Raw genomic sequence first — 19,722 nt, 5'->3', positions numbered from 1 at the left:
ACAGCCAGACAACCAATCAGCCAGACAGCCAGTCAGCCAGACAGCCATATTTGAAGCCAGATGATGCCCAGTAGCGATGATCAGCACGGTAATACATTGTTTTTAGACAAATTGCTATCTAGCTAGCTACCAATGTCTTCAGCTGTCATATAAAACATCCATGGAAGGCCAACGTCGTGGACTTGGCTACATGTTTGACGTTAGCCGGAGTATTCAACTGTACATTATACAAACAAACATACTTATACTTTTCAGAGGACATTCCTGAACCTACGGACTCAGAGGAAGCTGCATGCTCGAATAGTGAAGCCACAACCTTAGAGCCCTGCACCCCCAGGCGCCAAGGGTCCATCGACACAATCAATGTTCCTACAACCCCTGAGCCCTGCACCCCCAGACACCCAGGGTCCATCGACACAATCAACGTTCCTACAACCCCTGAGCCCTGCACCCCCAGGCGCCAAGGGTCCATCGACACAATCAATGTTCCTACAACCCCTGAGCCCTGCACCCCCAGACACCCAGGGTCCATCGACACAATCAACGTTCCTACAACCCCTGAGCCCTGCAGCCCAGGCGCCAAGGGTCCATCGACACAATCAACGTTCCTACAACCCCTGAGCCCTGCACCGCCAGACACCCAGGGTCCATCAACACAATCAACGTTCCTACAACCCCTGAGCCCTGCACCCCCAGGCGCCAAGGGTCCATCGACACAATCAATGTTCCTACAACCCCTGAGCCCTGCACCCCCAGGCGCCAAGGGTCCTCGACACAATCAACGTTCCTACAACCCCTGAACCCTGCACCCCCAGGCGCCAAGGGTCCATCGACACAATCAATGTTCCTACAACCCCTGAGCCCTGCACCCCCAGACACCCAGGGTCCATCGACACAATCAATGTTCCTACAACCCCTGAGCCCTTCACCCCCAGACACCCAGGGTCCATCGACACAATCAATGTTCCTACAACCCCTGAGCCCTGCACCCCCAGGCGCCAAGGGTCCATCGACACAATCAATGTTCCTACAACATTTGAGCCCTGCACCCCCAGACACCCAGGGTCCATCGACACAATCAATGTTCCTACAACCCCTGAGCCCTGCACCCCCAGACACCAAGGGTCCATCGACACAATCAATGTTCCTACAACCCCTGAGCCCTGCACCCCCAGGCGCCAAGGGTCCATTCTCTGTTGGTAAACAGCTCAATCTCATCCACAGCAGGCTTTTATCATTGCAGGGTTATGTTCCTAAACATTATTCAAGGAGGGTGTGGATCTAGGAATTGATATATAAAACTGTCACACTGATTCAATGAATCATCATTCTGACCCAACACCTTTACTGTTTGCATCATTTATGTATCTGGTTGGTAGATCTGGTTGGCCCCACACTGGCCTTTACTGGATAAGATTTAATACATATGAGGCAACAATACCTGGTTGGAGAACAAAATGGCACTCACACTGGCTGCCCTCAGGTTTGTTTTGGAGTCTGTACCTTATCATCCCTGTACTGCACATCTAATTTCTTCTGCCTTTATACACTGAAGAAAAATATAAACGCAATATATAAAGTGTTGGTCGCATGTTTCATGAGCTGAAATAAAAGATTGCAGAAATGTTCCATACGCACAAAAAGCTTATTTCTCTAAAATGTTTTGCACAAATGTGTTTATATCCCTGTTAGTGAACATTTCTCCTTTGCCAAGTTAATCCATCCACCTGACAGTTGTGACATATCAAGAAGCTGATTAAACAGCATGATCATTACACAGGTGCACCTTGTGCTGGGGACAATAGAAGGCCACTCTGAAATGTGCAGTTTGTCACACAACACAATGCCACAGATGTCTCAAGTTTTGAGGGAGCGTGCGATTGGCATGCTGACTGCAGGAATGACCACCAGAGCTGTTGCAAGAGAATTGAATGTTCATTCCTCTACCACAAGCCGCCTCTAACGTCGTTTTAGAGAATTTGGCAGTATGTCCAACCAGCCTCACAACCACAGACTATGTGTAACCACACCAGTCCAGGACCTCCACATTCGGCTTCTTCACCTGTGGGATCGTCTGAGACCAGCCACCCGGACAGCTGATGAAACTGAGGAGTATTTCTGTCTGTAATAAAGCCCTTTTGTGGGGAAAAATGAATTCTGATTGGTGGTGCCTGGTTCCCCAGTGGGTGGACCTATAGCTAGGCCCCTGCCCAGTCATGTGGAATCCTTAGATGACGGTCTAATTTACCTATTTTAATTGACTCATTTCGTTATATGAACTGTAACTCAGTAAAATCGTTGCCATTTTAGCATGTTGCGTTTATATTTTTGGTCAGTATATTTTCCCAGGGACGAGAATACCTGCATTTCATGAGGGAGACCAAGGCCTCATACCTGGAGACACTTGAGGCCCAGCATCAGCAGCAGGATCAGCACTTCAATCAGCTGTGTGAAGATGAGGCAGCAGCCAGCCAGGGCAGCAGACAGGACAGCCAGGGTAGCTCAGTTGGCCCAGACCGCCTCGTTTAACAGCTTCAGAGATGTATTTGGACAGATTGTCCAAGCCATAAAAGGACGTCAGACACCAGCAGCAGACAGGTCACAAGACTAAACTGGCTGAAGTTCTTATGTAAACTACTTAATTTTTTATTCACTTACATTTGCACTACATCAAAAGCATTCTGAATGTGGTTTCAATTACTGTTCATTGTATTTAGCCTACTGCTAAACAATGAAAATAATGTACATTTAGCAGATTTTGGACCAATACACTTCTTAAATATGCTTACTTGTTGATTTGAAATGTAGGAAATAAAGATTAGGCATACTATGACTGACACACTTATGAAACAACAACTCAAATGTGAACATAGCGAACATAGACAAACCTATTGTAGTAGGCTCTTCATGTCACGATTCCCACCGACGGTGGCGCCCCCTCCTGCTCGGGTGGCGCTCGGCGGTCGTCGTCACCGGCCTATTAGCTGCCACCGATCCCCTTTTTGGTTTTCCCTTTTTTTGGTTTTGGGCACCTGTGGCCAATTAGCTATTAGAGGGGTATTTAGTTTAGCTGGCCCGTCCGTTGTTTGTGCGGGATTAATTTTGTTCATTGACGACGTGTTGTTCGTCGGCTTTGCCTTGTCGCCTATTTGTATTTATTCCCTATGTTTGGGAACTTTTGTTTATCTCCAGTGTTATTAAAAACACCGCTACCCTGTGTTCGCTGCTTCCTGCGCCTCATTCCTCCTACACGACTACCGAAGCCATTACACTTCACAGGGGGTAAAAAACTAAACTTATAAGAACATACATGATGTCTAAATGTTAAATCAGCATAAGGGAGGAAATTAGTACGTTAATAATCCTCAAAGGTAAAATCACGAGATGGGGGTACAGTAACCAAAAAAGGGAGACAACCACTGAGATAAGGGACCAGGCTTGGTCTGTCATGCTAGGATTTCTGTTTACATTTACATTTAAGTCATTTAGCAGACGCTCTTATCCAGAGCGACTTACAAATTGGTGCATTCACCTTATAATATCCAGTGGAACAACCACTTTACAATAGTGATTTGTTGCTGCTTTGTTGTCCAAAGTGTGTTGGAGTTGGGTGCTAGCAGTTTTTCCCGAGAATTAAACCTAGTCCTGTTTCCAGCTCCATGACAAATGGAAAACAACCATGAACCACCAAGGCTAGTTTGTGTTGGTTCCGGCTCGGCCCGACACAGTTTGGTTCCTCTAGTGGAATTGCACCAATAGAGACACATCGGTTCTCCCAGAGATGCAGCAGGAGTCATGGAGAGCTAGAGAGACTCCAGTGGGGACAAGCAGGGGTTCAGCAGCAGGTGTGATCTACCCATCCTCCTCAATAATTGATTTGATCTTGTTGCATAACAGAACTTTCTACATCACATTGGAACATCCCTCAACCACCCAACACACACACACATACACATCTGACATTGCAAACAGTGCAGGAGGTCTTGAAGAAACGTTAAGGTGGACCATAGCTAGCCCACTGGGCACACACTGGTTGAATCAATGTTGTTTCAACATAATTTGTCAACGTATTGTGACGTGGAATCAACATGGAAAAAACATTGGAGCCGTTAGACAGTCACCACAATATTGATAGTAACATTTTCTGTTTGAATATATTTTCTCCATAGATTCCACGTCGCAATACGTTGCCAAATTACATTGAAACAACGTTGATTCAACCAGTGTGTGCCCAGTGGGCTAGCTATGGTCCACCTCAAAGTGGGAGGTTCCTTCCAAAGCCTTCTCAGTTAGGACACAAGTTCCAGTCAAATTCCAGCCTATTAGAATGTCTGCAGTATGTACACTATATAGCTGATATCTAAAACATACAACTCACACAACAAAACCAATAAACGCTGTCACATACCCAGAAGACTCTCAGCGCGATACTGTGCACCATGTTTAATGGAAATGGGAGGGCTAGGGAGTTGGACATTTAAGAAGCGTGGCTGTCAATTCACCATATTGTGTACGACAAGTTCTGACATGTTGGCATACTTTGATTTGATGTGATTATGTGAGGCTTCATTAGACAGTCTGTTCCTGTCTGACATTAGAAATATAGCCGGCCCAGTTCTGGCTGTTTCATTTGTTTCCTGTTTGATAAATCATTCAGATACATGTCATTTCAGCCTCAGCAGGCCACCCATGTTGATGCTGATGTTGATGATGTGGTAGTGTGTGTGTGGCCCTCAGACCCATCTCTGCCCAGTGTGCACGTATGGGCAGAACCATCTCCCTTTCCTGTGTAATGCACACTGTCACACGCCCTGGCCAGAGTCTCACACACTCACTGTATATAGACTTTTTTTTTCTTTTGTTCTACTGTATTATTGACTGTATGTTTTGTTTATTCCATGTTTATTCCATTCCTTGGCCAGGTCACAGTTGTAAATTAGAACTTGTTCTCAACTTGCCTACCTGGTTAAATTAATTTAAAAAATGTTTTAAATAAACACACACACACGCACGCACACACACACACACACACACACACGCACACACGCGCGCACACACACACATGCGTGCACACACACACGTACACAAACACACACACACATCCAGTAGTCCAGCAGGGGTTACATAACACATTGTCCAGCTTGACAACCCTTCAACACTTCACTCAGCTGTCACCATTCTAGCCTAGTCTCCTCCATCTATTTCCATTATACAGACATTACCCCCAATGGTAACATTATACAGACATTACCCCCAATGGTAACATTACACAGACATTACGCCTAATGGTAACATTACACAGACATTACCCCCAATGGTAACATTACACAGACATTACCCCCAATGGTAACATTACACAGACATTACACCCAATGATAACATTACACAGACATTACCCCCAATGGTAATATAACACAGACATTACCCCCAATGATAACATTACACAGACATTACCCCCAATGATAACATTACACAGACATTACCCCTAATGGTAACATTACACAGACATTACCCCCAATGATAACATTACACAGACATTACCCCCAATGGTAACATTACACAGACATTACCCCCAATGGTAACATTACAAAGACATTACCCCTAATGGTAACACTACAAAGACATTACCCCCAATTGTAACATTATACAGACATTACCCCCAATGGTAACGTGTGTTCTGTTGTTTTCTCATAGTAAAAACAACATGATACAGACATCACTCCCAATGGTAACATTATACAGACATTACCCCAATGGTAAGGGTGGTTTGTTGTTTTCTCATAGTTAAAACAACCCTATACTTTTTAAGATTGTCAAATAAGAGTCATTCATTCATTTGTTCATTTATTAATGTATTTATTTCCAACAGCCATTAGCCCAAACAACGAAGAATATGTTGGGAAAGGAGGAGTGCTATTGTTAACAACATTTAAATGTCTATGATGTTAATGCCTTACAAGGTATCCTTTCCTGCTGGCCTATATGATGAAGAGTTCCAGGCAGACAGAGTGGCAGTGGTATGATAACAGAACAGGCAGTTGGCAAGCCCAGTCCAATGTTCCATCCACAATGTCTCCATACTAGTCTAGTTAGCTCACTGTGTGTCTCTGAAAGCTCCAGCTATATTTAAACAACGGTAATAAATACTAGTGTTCGGTCCTGGGGATGCCCAACGCTAGAGAAACTGGAGATAGGCTCCTACCCTATAGGCCGTTGTGGCTCAGACAAGGCTAGTTACTGTAAATACTAGTGAGGATGGGACTTGACCATTTTAGTGTAGATGTTGGACCAAGCAAACAGGAAGTTAAAGACTGTAGCTCTGTTCGAATACTCATACTAACCGCACTAACCATACTATTTGTGAAGTAAATTGAGTATATAGTGTGCTTATTGGTCATAGTATGGATATAGTTAGTATGCCAAAAGTTCCAGGATGTCATACCTGATTCGCCAAAATATGAAGTATACACGCAGAGGACACTATTTCCGTACTTTAGGGCCCATAATGCAATTCTTCAAGAAATGGGCATGGCTACACATCGTTTCCAGATTTGAAGAAAATGGCGGAAAATATGCAGTGGAAGTACAACGAGAGCGAATACAAATTCATTGCTTTAACTAATTATGACAAATGTTAAGAAAATGTTGACCAATGTAATAAAGTAATGACTTTTCAAAAAAGTTACCGTACGTATTATATTGGCTGACAATTTGTTAGCTACGCTGTCCTTACGAACCACATAGCGTATCATTACAGCAGTATGTACCGGTATGTTGTTAGCTAGCTACCTAGCATTAGTTGGCTACTTATACATCAAACTTGCCAGTATATTAACTATAGGGTAACAAACTACCCAACGTTTATTGACTTGATTTTTCCCGTCATTCTTAGCTTAGCTAAGTGGTATAGTCATTGTGTGTTCTCAATGGACATTCGTGTGCTTTTGTAAATTCTCTCTGGCTATCTACTCCGATTTCAGAGCACTCTCGTATGAGTGTACCAGAGCGCAGAATAATACATTTACGAGCCTCAAAACCCGTTGAATATGGCCGTGTCAGTAAACTTCGGCAAAAAGCATAATTAAATTGTTGCCAGCAGCACAGTTACAGTCACCAACGCTCTGGATAACATGAAAACTGCCTAACCAGCTCTGCTAGGGTGAGTAAAATGGTCAGAGTAGTCTCATTTGTGTCTGGAAGTTGCTAGCAAGTTCAGAATGCTAAAATCAACCCTACTCCTCCGCCCGAGCGTCCAGTGTGAGCTCCGAGAGCGAAACGCTCTGATTTTACGGACAATCTGAAAACGCTCTGAATTTACGAGCGCACTCTGGCACTCCAGATTGAATTTAAGAACACACCCGAAGGCGTAAAATGTCTAACTAGTAATTTGTTATGCTAACTAGCTAGCAAGAGGTTGCATAGCAACAGCATCAACTTTTGTTAGACAGGCTAAGACCTAGTACGTTCAACTGAAAGCATACTGTTTGTTTACAGTATACTAAAATGAACTAATACTATATAGTATAGAGGTCGACCGATTATGATTTTTCAACGCCGATACCGATTATTTGGGGGCCAAAAACCCGATAGCGATTAATCGGACGATTTTTTTTTTATTTGCAATAATGACAATTACAACATTACTGAATGAACACTTTTATTTTAACTTAATATAATACATCAATAAAATCTATTTAGCCTCAAGTAAATAATGAAACATGTTCAATTTGGTTTAAATAATGCAAAAACAAAGTGTTGGAGAAGAAAGTAAAAGTGTAATATGTGCCATGTAAGAAAGCTAACGTTTAAGTTCCTTGCTCAGAACATGAGAACATATGAAAGCTGGTGGTTCCTTTTAACATGAGTCTTCAATATTCCCAGGTAAGAAGTTTTAGGTTGTAGTTATTATAGGAATTATAGGACTATTTCTCTCTATACGATTTGTATTTCATATACCTTTGACTATTGGATGTTCTTATAGGCACTTTAGTATTGCCAGTGTAACAGTATAGCATCCGTCCCTCTCCTCGCCCCTACCTGGGCTCCAACCAGGAACACATCGACAACAGCCACCCTCGAAGCATCGTTACCCATCGCTCCACAAAAGCACCAGCCCTTGCAGAGCTATTAGCGCGCCCCCCACTAACTAGCTAGCCATTTCACATCGGTTATACCAGCCTAATCTCGGGAGTTGACAGGTTTGAAGTCATAAACAGCTCAATGCTTGAAGCACAGCGAAGAGCTGCTGGCAAACGCACGAAAGTGCTGTTTGAATGAATGCTTAAGAGCCTGCTGCTGCCTACCACCGCTCAGTCAGACTGCTCTATCAAATATCAAATCTTATACTTAATTATAACATAATAACACACAGAAATACGAGCCTTAGGTCATTAATATGGTCAAATCCGGAAACTATAATTTCGAAAACAAAACGTTTATTCATTCTTTCAGTGAAATAGGGAACCGTTCCGTATTTTATCTAACGGGTGGCATCCCTAAATCTAAATATTCCTGTTACATTGCACAACCTTCAATGTTATGTCATAATTACGTACAATTCTGGCAAATTAGTTCGCAACGAGCCAGGCGGCCCAAACTGTTGCAAATACCCTGACTCTGCGTGCAATGAACGCAAGAGACGTGACACAATTTCCCTAGTTTAATATTGCCTGCTAACCTGGATTTCTTTTAACTAAATATGCAGGTTTAAAAAAATATACTTCTGTGTATTGATTTTAAGAAAGGCATTGATGTTTATGGTTAGGTACAGTCGTGCAACGATTGTGCTTTTTTCACAAATGCGCTTTTGTTAAATCATCCCCCGTTTGGCAAAGTTGGCTGTCTTTGTTAGGAAGAAATAGTCTTCACACAGTTCGCAACGAGCCAGGCGGCCCAAACTGCTGCATATACCCTGACTCTGTTGCACAGAACGCAAGAGAAGTGACACAATTTCCCTAGTTAAAGGAAATTCATGTTAGCAGGCAATATTAACTAAATATGCAGGTTTTAAAAATATATACTTGTGTATTGATTTTAAGAAAGGCATTGATGTTTATAGTTAAGTACACATTGGTGCAATGACAGTGCTTTTTTCGCGAATGCGCTTGTTAAATCGCCCGTTTGACGAAGTAGGCTGTGATTCAATGATAAATTAACAGGCACCGCATCGATTACATGCAACGCAGGACAAGCTAGATAAACTAGTAATATCATCAACCATGTGTAGGTAACTAGTGATTATGTTAAGACTGATTGTTTTTTATAAGATACGTTTAATGCTAGCTAGCACCTTCCTTTGGCTCCTTGCTGCACTCCCATAACAGGTGGTCAGCCTGCCATGCAGGCTCCTCGTGGAGTGCAATGTAATCGGTCATGATCGGTGTCCAAAAATGCCGATTACCGATTGTTATGAAAACTTGAAATCGGCCCTAATTAATAGGCCATTCCGATTAATTGGTCGACCTCTAATATAGTATGTAGTATATACTCATTAGTATGTAGTATACAGTATGTTAGTATGGGTATTCGAACACAGCTTGTGTCTCTGTCCACCAATCACTGCTGCTCAGAAGAGACAGTAAAAAAGGAGGCTAAACTCATGTCAGACTGTGTGTGTGTGTGCGCACATGCGTGTGTGTGTGTGTGAGCGCGTGTGTGTGTGTGTGTGCATGCGTGCGTCATGGCCAAACCACTGAGCTTATATAGAAACCAGTCTCATTTCAAGGCTGGTAGAGTCACCCTATTCCCTATATAGTACACTACTTCTGACCATGGCCCAATCGTGAGATGCTGTGATTGCGATGATAGCACAAGTAAATTACAGCAAGAAACGAACAGCAGTGTGGGTTTGACAAAAACAAATGTAAACCTATCTCTTCCCAAAATAACAAAACACAGCTCATTTTTGGAAAAGGCTGGGGTGGCTAGAGGTTTTAGAAAACAGTTTCCCAACAACAGTGAAGGCAGAGAAATGGGTGTCAGTGAATGACTGGCTCACATAATCTTTGAAGATGATTAGAAACATCTAAAGCCTCATTTTAACTCCTCTTTCTTTAAAAATACATATTTGTTTGCATCATAAAACACTACTCAGGCTCATTGGGATCATGTGAACGAGACTGAAATGAAATGTTTTCTCCATGCCACGGAAAATCCTGTTAGTTTTTTTACACCTCCATATCCCTCTCTCTTTCTGTGTGTGTGGGTCCTTTGTTTTTGCTGTCTGTGTAGGACTGTAACTAGGACATCACACAAAGAACCCAACAAGGCAAGACAATGACATCACCTGTTTGGGTGTTTACAGTTTACTCCCACACACACCCACAACATGCTGCTTATCCCAAGGGGTCAAAACACACACATCATGGTAATCATGATCAACATCATCAAGCAAATAGATACTGTATACAGTATGTTAGGCACAACACTGGAACTTTAGCTTACAGATCTGCTGCTTTATATGCATTGAAAACAAGTCTGCAGAATGAAAAGTCAATTCCTAAGCAATTGCACTTAACGTGTTGTTGTTTACCCTCTCTTCCTGATCTGAATAATGACATGAATGCAGGTTCCTACAGTAAATGAAGATGGTCATGACTTCCCTGTCTATATTCACGCATTGTTTCAATTCTGGGCACTACTCTGTCTGTGTGTGTGTGTGTGTGTGTGTGTGTGTGTGTGTGTGTGTGTGTGTGTGTGTGTGTGTGTGTGTGTGTGTGTGTGTGTGTGTGTGTGTGATGTTTGTGGGATTCTTTTTACATGATTCAGCTGAAACAACAGGGCTGCTTTGCCCCAACTCTCACCCCCACTGCAACAGCCATGCATATATAATTAGGTGATTAATGCATAACAAAACACCAAACACTGTAATTCACAGGCTAATTGCTGTTTGGTAGCAACTGATGCAGCTAATTATAGTGAAAGAGGCCAGTTCTTAGGAGCAGCGGGATACACACACACACACACACACACACACACACACACACACACACACACACACACACACACACACACACAGACACACACAGACACACACACACAGAGAGAGAGAGAGAGCACACACAGCATTTATTATGTTGTGTCTCAACTTTTATAGTTTACACTAATTCAAACAAAGGCTATTTCTCTTACCGTGTTTCTCAGTATCTTGCACATTTAGTCTGGACTGTTATGGATATTGGCCCTACACTTAGGTCAAATATATATAGCCCACAATTCAAGACTTCTAAATTCCCAATAAAAGTTTAAATCACACAAACTTTACACAGCATGTAACAGTCACAGGTAGGCAGCTAATTGTAAAAAAAGCCAAACTGGTCAACTCACTGTTGGTGTAGACAGCATTCCAAGGCTGATAGCCATAGTATCCAGTGATCCTCAAGATCCTCTCCTCTATCGACGCGCTGTTAATGTCTTCAAAGGAACGGGACGATTTTAAAGTGTCCTCTTTGATAGACTCGTCCACGACCAGATACTTCAGTTGTCTCAGTTGGGGGCTGATGTCCGAAAGCCGTCTGGGACTCACATCGGGAGACTTCCGCATCCCGCTGTAGAAAGAGTATGACATGAGAGGCGGTTAGAAGAGTGTCCGGAACCATGAGCGGGAGGTGAGGCCGGTTCAGACCAAGCGGGTTGCGAGAGTTCTAATGCGTGCGGACGGAAGGGCCGATAAAGATAAAACATGATTCCCCACGGTCAATTTCAACTCAGTCAACCACTAATGTTAAGAGCTGGTTTAGTTTCCCTCCAACACTGGTGGAAGCCACACGCCGCTGCTGGGAGCCCATAGAGCGGGAAATCTTCATCCTTCACTGACCATGTGCTCGAAAGGGGCAGAGATGGAGAGAGAAGCTAAGCGAAAGTGACTGGGCGACCACAGTGCTGTGCTGTGTACTGAATATGCATGCACTGTGCAATCCTTATTAAATAGATAGAGTTAAGACAGCCTACGTGTAGGCTTTGGTAGCTAATTAATAAATCGATTCAACGCGATTTGGAAGGATGAGGACAAAGCATTTGTGACAGTCTATGAGGCGTGCGCCAGTGCGCGCACTCGAGCGCATCATTGTATCAGTAGGCCTTGGCATCTCTTCCTCTGGATAATATTATCCAATGGCACAGGGAAACACAAACTATACTAGTATATGTTACCATTTTTTTCTTTCTTGCTGCTCCCAGCCACCATGAGGCGTTGTATGCCTAGCCTACGCTGGGAAATCAGAGGAGAGGGAATAGTAGCCTATCCTATCTGATCTGTATTTGTATGGGGAATGCGCGTCGTTAATTATGTCGTGTCCACTGAAGTATTGCTCCGTGTCAATCTGTTCTAGGCTAATTGCCGACTGTTTAAACGGTGGCCTATTATGCTGAGGTCCAGGGACTCGCATGACATGAACACAACTCGTCAATTTGAACATTTCGTTTCTGTTGATCTGATAGCTTCACTGTCTCCTATCATCAGCTCAGTCGTCAGCTGGACCATGAATGCTTACAGTCATATAGTCTAATATGTTATTTCATTCCATTGTTTGGATACTAATGTGTTACTGTAACTTTCATATATAGGAATAGCATTTTTTTTAATCGAAATTTTATCCTTCAACCTGGAATAGATTTTTTTCAGTGCAGGTAATGCATTTGCAGGTAAGATAAAACACAAAGTCCGTGAGATAAACAAACAATTAACAGTCAAAATTGAACAGAAGGTAACCATTCAGTGTGGACTTAGACTAATTAACTTGTGATTCTGGTTTAGGCTATTTTATCAAAGGTTATTTTATCCGCAACTGCTTTTAGGCATGGACGCATGAAGAACATTTTCCAATAACAGCCTAGTTGTATACGCACTTACTGACTCTATAGGCTACTATGCAATGTAACCTATCTAATTTTGGAACAGTCTAGTCTACTGAGAACGTCATCATAATTCTTACATGGGCATCAAAGTAGTCGGAGGTCCGAGGTAGCACATGCAGTCCCGTCGGGGGCGTCCGACTCTGTCCCAAACAGTGCCCTCTCCATCGCCGTACATGATAATGCCACTCAGTTGGGGACAGCGCGAGCCCGGTACTGTAAATCCAGTTTAACCACGGAGAAAAATAACATGGTCCCCCTTCTCACCCACACATATGCCGTTGCATTACATCATTTTAACAGGCTCAGATAGATAGGGGCAATTGCGCTCTCCAATCTCCATCCGCTTGGACACCTCGGGGCTTCTGGCGAACATTGCAACAGTGCCACCTACCCGTGGTCAGAAATACATTCCTCTTTTATGGAACCCTGAGGTAGCCTTACAAACTGGAATCGATTTTTTGTGATTCGTTTTTTAGATTAGGAACATGTCTGTGGAATTGGATGCATGACCTAGTCAATTTTGTTAACTGAGACCTTAATCCCTATGAATTGCCACTGAGATCTCCACAGACCATGGTTGTGGAATCGGCCTTACTTCAGACGTCAAAAGCAGTTGGCTATTAAATTAGCCTGGAATCTAAATATGCTATACTCCGTTTGAAACAAACCTTATCAGTTTAGTTTCCAGGAGATGACAATATAATATTGGTTAACCCAGAAGTAAAATATTGCGTAATTTGTTCAGTCCACAAGAGATTCATGACATTAATACTGAAATACAGTTTGGTACATCATATGAGAGGAGTCTCAAGTATCCATCCAATCAGCTGGTATATTGTGAGGGATTTGATGGGATTAATCAACTCTGTAGGTAGCATCTCAAATGGCTTCCTATAGTGCACTACTTTTGACCAGGACCCATAGGGGTTCAGATAAGTGCACTACATATGGAATAGTGTGCCATTTGGGACAGATCCCTAGTCCCAGTCAAACTGCTGAGAACCAATTCATGTGAAATGGATTCACATACCGAAAGGTAATAAACACACACACACACACAATTCATATTGAAAGGCTCTGGAGCAACGAACAGCTCCTTGCTGTCTCTGCCTGGCCGGTTCCCCTCTCTCCACTGGGATTCTCTGCCTCTAACCCTATTACAGGAGCTGAGTCACTGGCTTATTGGTGTTCTTCCATGCCGTCCCTAGGAGGGGTGTGTCACTTGAGTGGGTTGAGTCACTGACGTGGTCTTCCTGTCTGGGTTGGCACCCCCTCTTGGGTTGTGCCGTGGCGGAGATCTTTGTGGGCTATTCTCGGCCTTGTCTCAGGATGGTAAGTTGGTGGTTGAAGATATCCCTCTAGTGGTGTGGGGGCTGTGCTCTGGCAAAGTGGGTGGGGTTATATCCTTCCTGTTTGGCCCTGTCCGGGGGTATCGTCGGATGGGGCCACAGTGTCTCCTGACCCCTCCTGTCTCAGCCTCCAGTATTTATGCTGCAGTAGTTTATGTGTCCGGGGCTAGGGTCAGTCTGTTATATCTGGAGTATTTCTCCTGTCTTATCCGGTGTCCTGTGTGAATTTAAGTATGCTCTATCTAATTCTCTCTTTCTCTCTTTCTCTCTCTCGGAGGACCTGAGCCCTAGGACCATGCCTCAAGACTACCTGACATGATGACTCCTTGATGTCCCCAGTCCACCTGGCCGTGCTGCTGCTCCAGTTTCAACTGTTCTTCCTGCGGCTATGGAACCCTGACCTGTTCACCGGACATGCTACCTGTCCCAGACCTGCTGTTTTCCACTATCTAGAGACAGCAGGAGCGGTAGAGATACTCTCAGTTATCGGCTATGAAAAGCCAACTGACATTTACTCTTGAGGTGCTGACTTGTTACACCCTCGACAACTGTGAATATTATTATTTGACCATGCTGGTCATTTATGAACATTTGAACATCTTGGCCATGTGCTGTTATAATCTCCACCTGGCACAGCCAGAAGAGGACTGGCCACCCCTCATAGCCTGGTTCCTCTCTAGGTTTCTTCCTAGGTTTTGGCCTTTCTAGGGAGTTTTTCCTAGCCACCGTGCTTCTACACCTGCATTGCTTGCTGTTTGGGGTTTTAGGCTGGGTTTCTGTACAGCACTTTGAGATATCAGCTGATGTAAGAAGGGCTATATAAATAAATGTGATTTGATTTGATATTATTGCTGATCTTAGTGCTCCAATAAATATGCAAAACTTCTTGATTATGTCCAATTTAAGAAGTATGTTACACTGACTCTCACTTCAATCCAAGGACAACGACATCAACCAATCTGCATGGATGGGAAACAACATGTTGGTTGCTTCCCAAATGGCACCCTACTATCTATATAGTGCAACACATTTGACCAGGTCCCATAGGGCTCTACTACCTATAGGGTTCTACTACCCATAGTGCTCGACTACCCATAGGGCTCGACTACCCATAGGGCTCGACTACCCATAGGGCTCTACTACCCATAGGGTTCTACTACCCATAGGGCTCTACTAGCTATAGGGTTCTACTACCCATAGGGCTCGACTACCCATAGGGCTCGACTACCCATAGGGCTCTACTACCCATAGGGTTCTACTACCCATAGGGTTCTACTACCCATAGGGCTCAACTACCCATAGGGTTCAACTACCCATAGTGCTCTACAAGCTATAGGGTTCTACTACCCATAGGGTTCTACTACCCATAGGGCTCTACTACCCATAGGGTTCTACTACCCATAGGGTTCTACTACCCATAGGGCTCAACTACCCATAGGGCTCAACTACCCATAGTGCTCTACTACCTGTAGTGTTCTACTACCCATAGGGCTCTACTACCCATAGGGCTCTACTACCCATAGGGTTCTACTACCTATAGGGCTCTACTACCTATAGGGCTCTACTACCCATAGGGCTCTACTACCTATAGGACTCTACGACCTATAGGGCTCTACTACCCATAGGGCTCTACTACCCATAGGGCTATACTACCTATAGGGCTCTACTACCTATAGGGCTCTACTACCCATAGGGCTCTACTACCCATAGGTCTCTACTACCTATAGGGCTCTACTACCCATAGGTCTCTACTACCCATAGGTCTCTACTACCTATAGGGCCCTACTACCCATAGGGCTGTACTACCCATAGGGCTCTACTACCTATAGGGCTCTACTACCCATAGGGCTCTACTACCTATAGTGTTCTACTACTCATAGGGCTCTACTATCCATAGGGCTCTACTACCTATAGGGCTCTACTACCCATAGGGCTCTACTACCTATAGGGCTCTACTACCTATAGGGCTCTACTACCCATAGGACTCTACTACCCATAGGGCTCTACTACCCACAGGACTCTACTACCTATAGTGTTCTACTACTCATAGGGCTCTACTACCCATTGGGCTCTACTATCCATAGGGCCCTGGTCAAAAGTTGTGCACTTTATAAGGAATAGGGTGCCGTTTTGGGTGCAGCCGTTGTTGATCCGGTTGATAAACATGATTCAATTTATTGTGTCACATTAGTAATTTCTGCTGAGTAGAGAGAGAGTGTGAATTATCCCAGTCAATTAACACCCTATTACCAGTTATATAACCTAGAGCCCCTAGTCTATACTTTAAGAAGGGTAAAGAAGAGAGAGAGGGAAAGGAGTGAGAGAGGGAAAGGAGTGAGAGAGAGAATGGAGTGAGAGAGAGAATGGAGTGAGAGTAAGAAAGGAGTGAGAGAGAACAGAGTGAGAGAGGGAACAGAGTGAGAGAGGGACAGGAGTGAGACAGAACAGAGTGAGAGGGACAGAAGTGAGAGAGGGAAAAGTGAGAGTGAGAACAGAGTGAGAAAGGAGTGAGAGTGAGAAAGGAGTGAGAGAGAGAACTTGGGGGAGAGAATGGAGTGAGAGAGAAAGGATTGAGAGAGAAAGGAGTGAGAGAGGGAAAGGAGTGAGAGAGAGAACGGAGTGAGAGAGAAAGGAGTGAGAGAGGGAAAGGAGTGAGAGAGAATGGAGAGAGAGATGGAACGGAGTGAGAGAGAGAAAGGAGAGAGAGAGAACGGTGTGAGAGACAACGGTGTGAGAGAGAATGGTGTGAGAGAGAGAATGGTGTGAGAGAGGGAAAGGAGTGAGAACGAACGGAGTGAGAGAGGGAAAGGAGTGAGAGAGAGAAATGAGTGAGACAGGGAAAGGAGTGAGAGAGAATGGAGTGAGAGAGGGAAAGGAGTGAGAGAGAATGGAGTGAGAGAGAGAACGGAGTGAGAGAGGGAAAGGAGTGAGATAACGGAGTGAGAGAGTGAACGGAGTGAGAGAGGGAGCGGTGGGGATGGAGGGATAGCCAGTGTACATGTCTGTGGTTGGTCCTCTATAACAACAGGTTTTAAACTGCAGGAGGTAGGAGCCCAACCATTGTTTCTGAGGCAGAACATCTCAGGTCCCTTCTCTCCCAACTGGCACTCACTCACTCACTCACTCACTCACTCACTCACTCACTCACTCACTCACTCACTCACTCACTCACTCACACACACGCACACACACTCACTCACACACATATCCCGTCTCTTCTCAGTGGTCGGTGGTGGTCTATCTGGAGTGGAACAATACGGGGGAGAATACAATGCACCAGGGAGAAGGAGAGAGGAAAATGGGAGTGGGATTTCTATTTATAGATCTGTCTGGAATGGAGTCCGCTGTCACCAATCACTTGCATATCAAAAGCGCAGCCGGCTGAATGGACTTGTTGCCTTCTCCCCATTGGAAAGTCACTCCAAACTGTCATGTTGGTCAGTTGGCTAATTGTCATATCAATTACCATCACTTTGTCATGATCATACGTTTTAAGTTTGAGGAATGTGCTTTGAGCACCACCTTAATCAGTGAATTACCATCAAATGAAAAGGCAGCCAGGTTAGGAATTTACACTCTGTCCTTTAAAGGAAAAAAGCTCCCTCAATGTCTTTTGAATGAATATCCAACATTTAAGATGCACCTGTCGCAGCAACCCTCTACAGCGAGAGTGCATATCATTTATCCATTTTGTACCTTTAAAGGTTATTTTCTGTTCTGTCCATCATCGAGTCCTGCAGACTGTCCTGTCCTCTTGTTCACCTTGGCCCTTTACAGTACAGTAGCTTTGTCACGCTGGTAACAATGATTCGGGAGACAGGCGCAGGAATGCATAATAGAGTTTTTTATTACGCCCCAAATTATGGCGTGCCGTGTAAGGCCACGGGGACGAAGACCAAACAAACACGTACACAAAACACAGGGTTGAACCCCAAACAAAAGAGCGAGGAGTACCTCTAATAAATATACACACACACAATGATTAACACACAGGACGAGACCCGTAATCATCTGAGCAATCCACAAGGGCATGAAAGCCCAAAACACACAGCACACGTACTCACACGCACCAACGGACATTGGAACAATAATGGACAGCCCAATGGAAACCAAAGGGCACATATATACAAGTACTAATCAGTGGGAATAGGGGACAGGTGTGCGTGATGAAAGTTCCGGAGGGATCTGTGACAAGCTTGGCTGCTCCTCACCCTGGATTATTGTTTAAAGCTGGCTGGGCGCAATCAACACTTTGCTAGCGAAGTGCTGTGTGGCTGGCTGGTCCCCACGTTATTTTCTGTTCTGTCCATCATCGAGCCCTGCAGACTGTCCTGTCCTCCTGTTCACCGTGGCCCTATACAGTTCAGTAGCTTGGCTGCTCCCCACCCTGGATTATTGTTTAAAGCAGGCTGGGCGCAATCAACACTTTTCTAGCTGGCTATTCCTCACGGACTGGAGAGAGAACAGAAGGCTGGCAGGGGTTGCTGGGGATATGGCAGGTTAGAATAGGATAGAACATAATAGAATAGAAGAGAATATAATAGAATAGAATAGAATAGAACAGAATAGAAGAGAAGAGAATAGAATAGAATAGAACAGAAGTATTGCCAGTCTTGCATTGGGGACAGTCAGTCAGTCAGTCAGTCAGTCAGTCAGTCAACACCATAGACAGAAAAGGAGGAAAGAGAAAGGAAGATTTAGAGGAAGTGAGGAGGAGGGGTGACAAGAAAGGAGAAGTAGAGGTAGAATGGTGTGAGGAGGAGAGGAAGAATGATGGAGGAGTTTGGAATATTTACTCAGTATAGATGAAAGTGGGGAAAGACAGAGGAGTATAGTCAATGAATAACACATGCTTCTGGAGGTGGGAGTAAGGAAGGATAGAGGGAAGGAAGGATAGAGGGAAGGAAGGATAGTGAGAAGGAAGGATAGAGGGAAGGAAGGACAGAGGGAAGGAAGGATAGTGAGAAGGAAGGATAGAAGGAAGGAAGGACAGAGGGAAGGAAGGATAGTGAAAAGGAAGGATAGAGGGAAGGAAGGACAGAGGGAAGGAAGGATAGAGGGAAGGAAGGACAGAGGGAAGGAAGGACAGAGGGAAGGAAGGATAGTGAGAAGGAAGGATAGAGGGAAGGAAGGACAGAGGGAAGGAAGGACAGAGGGAAGGATAGAGGGAAGGAAGGACAGAGGGAAGGAAGGATAGAGGAATATAGTGAATGAATAACATGCCTCTAGAGGTGGGGGTGAGCAGAAGTAATTGTTAAGTAGGGCAGGGTGACAACATAAAGGAAGAATTTTGTGCATACGCACGTATCTCTCTTATCATAAAAGATGCATGGGTAGCAGGTTATGGGTCAAGGAATGAAGGGATGAAGGGAGAGAGGAGGCCAGGAATAAGCATGAGGTCTTGATGAATTGTCTAGAATGAAGAGAGAGAGGAGTCCAGGATATGCATGAGGTCTTAATGAAGGGTCTAGAATGAAGGGAGAGACGTGGTGCAGGAGTATGCATGAGATCTTAATGA

General features: G+C 44.2%; 1 protein-coding gene across 1 annotated transcript in view; it reads right to left on the bottom strand.

The window, feature by feature from the left end:
- Positions 1-13,177, bottom strand: part of LOC106595966 (putative thiamine transporter SLC35F3) — a 201,708-nt gene extending 188,531 nt beyond the window's left edge. Inside the window, exons 1-2 of the mRNA XM_045701037.1 lie at positions 12,933-13,177; positions 11,326-11,546 (exon numbers count right to left, since the gene is read on the bottom strand). Coding sequence (XP_045556993.1) covers positions 11,326-11,546; positions 12,933-13,030 — 319 coding nt within the window. The 5' untranslated portion in view covers positions 13,031-13,177. The remainder of the gene's footprint in view (positions 1-11,325; positions 11,547-12,932) is intronic.
- Positions 13,178-19,722: the final 6,545 nt, after the last annotated feature.

This window comes from Salmo salar, chromosome ssa18, assembly GCF_905237065.1.
Source record: "Salmo salar chromosome ssa18, Ssal_v3.1, whole genome shotgun sequence".
Taxonomy (NCBI): domain Eukaryota; kingdom Metazoa; phylum Chordata; class Actinopteri; order Salmoniformes; family Salmonidae; genus Salmo; species Salmo salar.
Note: the sequence above shows the minus strand (reverse complement) of the source record. Positions and strands in the feature narration are given on the sequence as shown.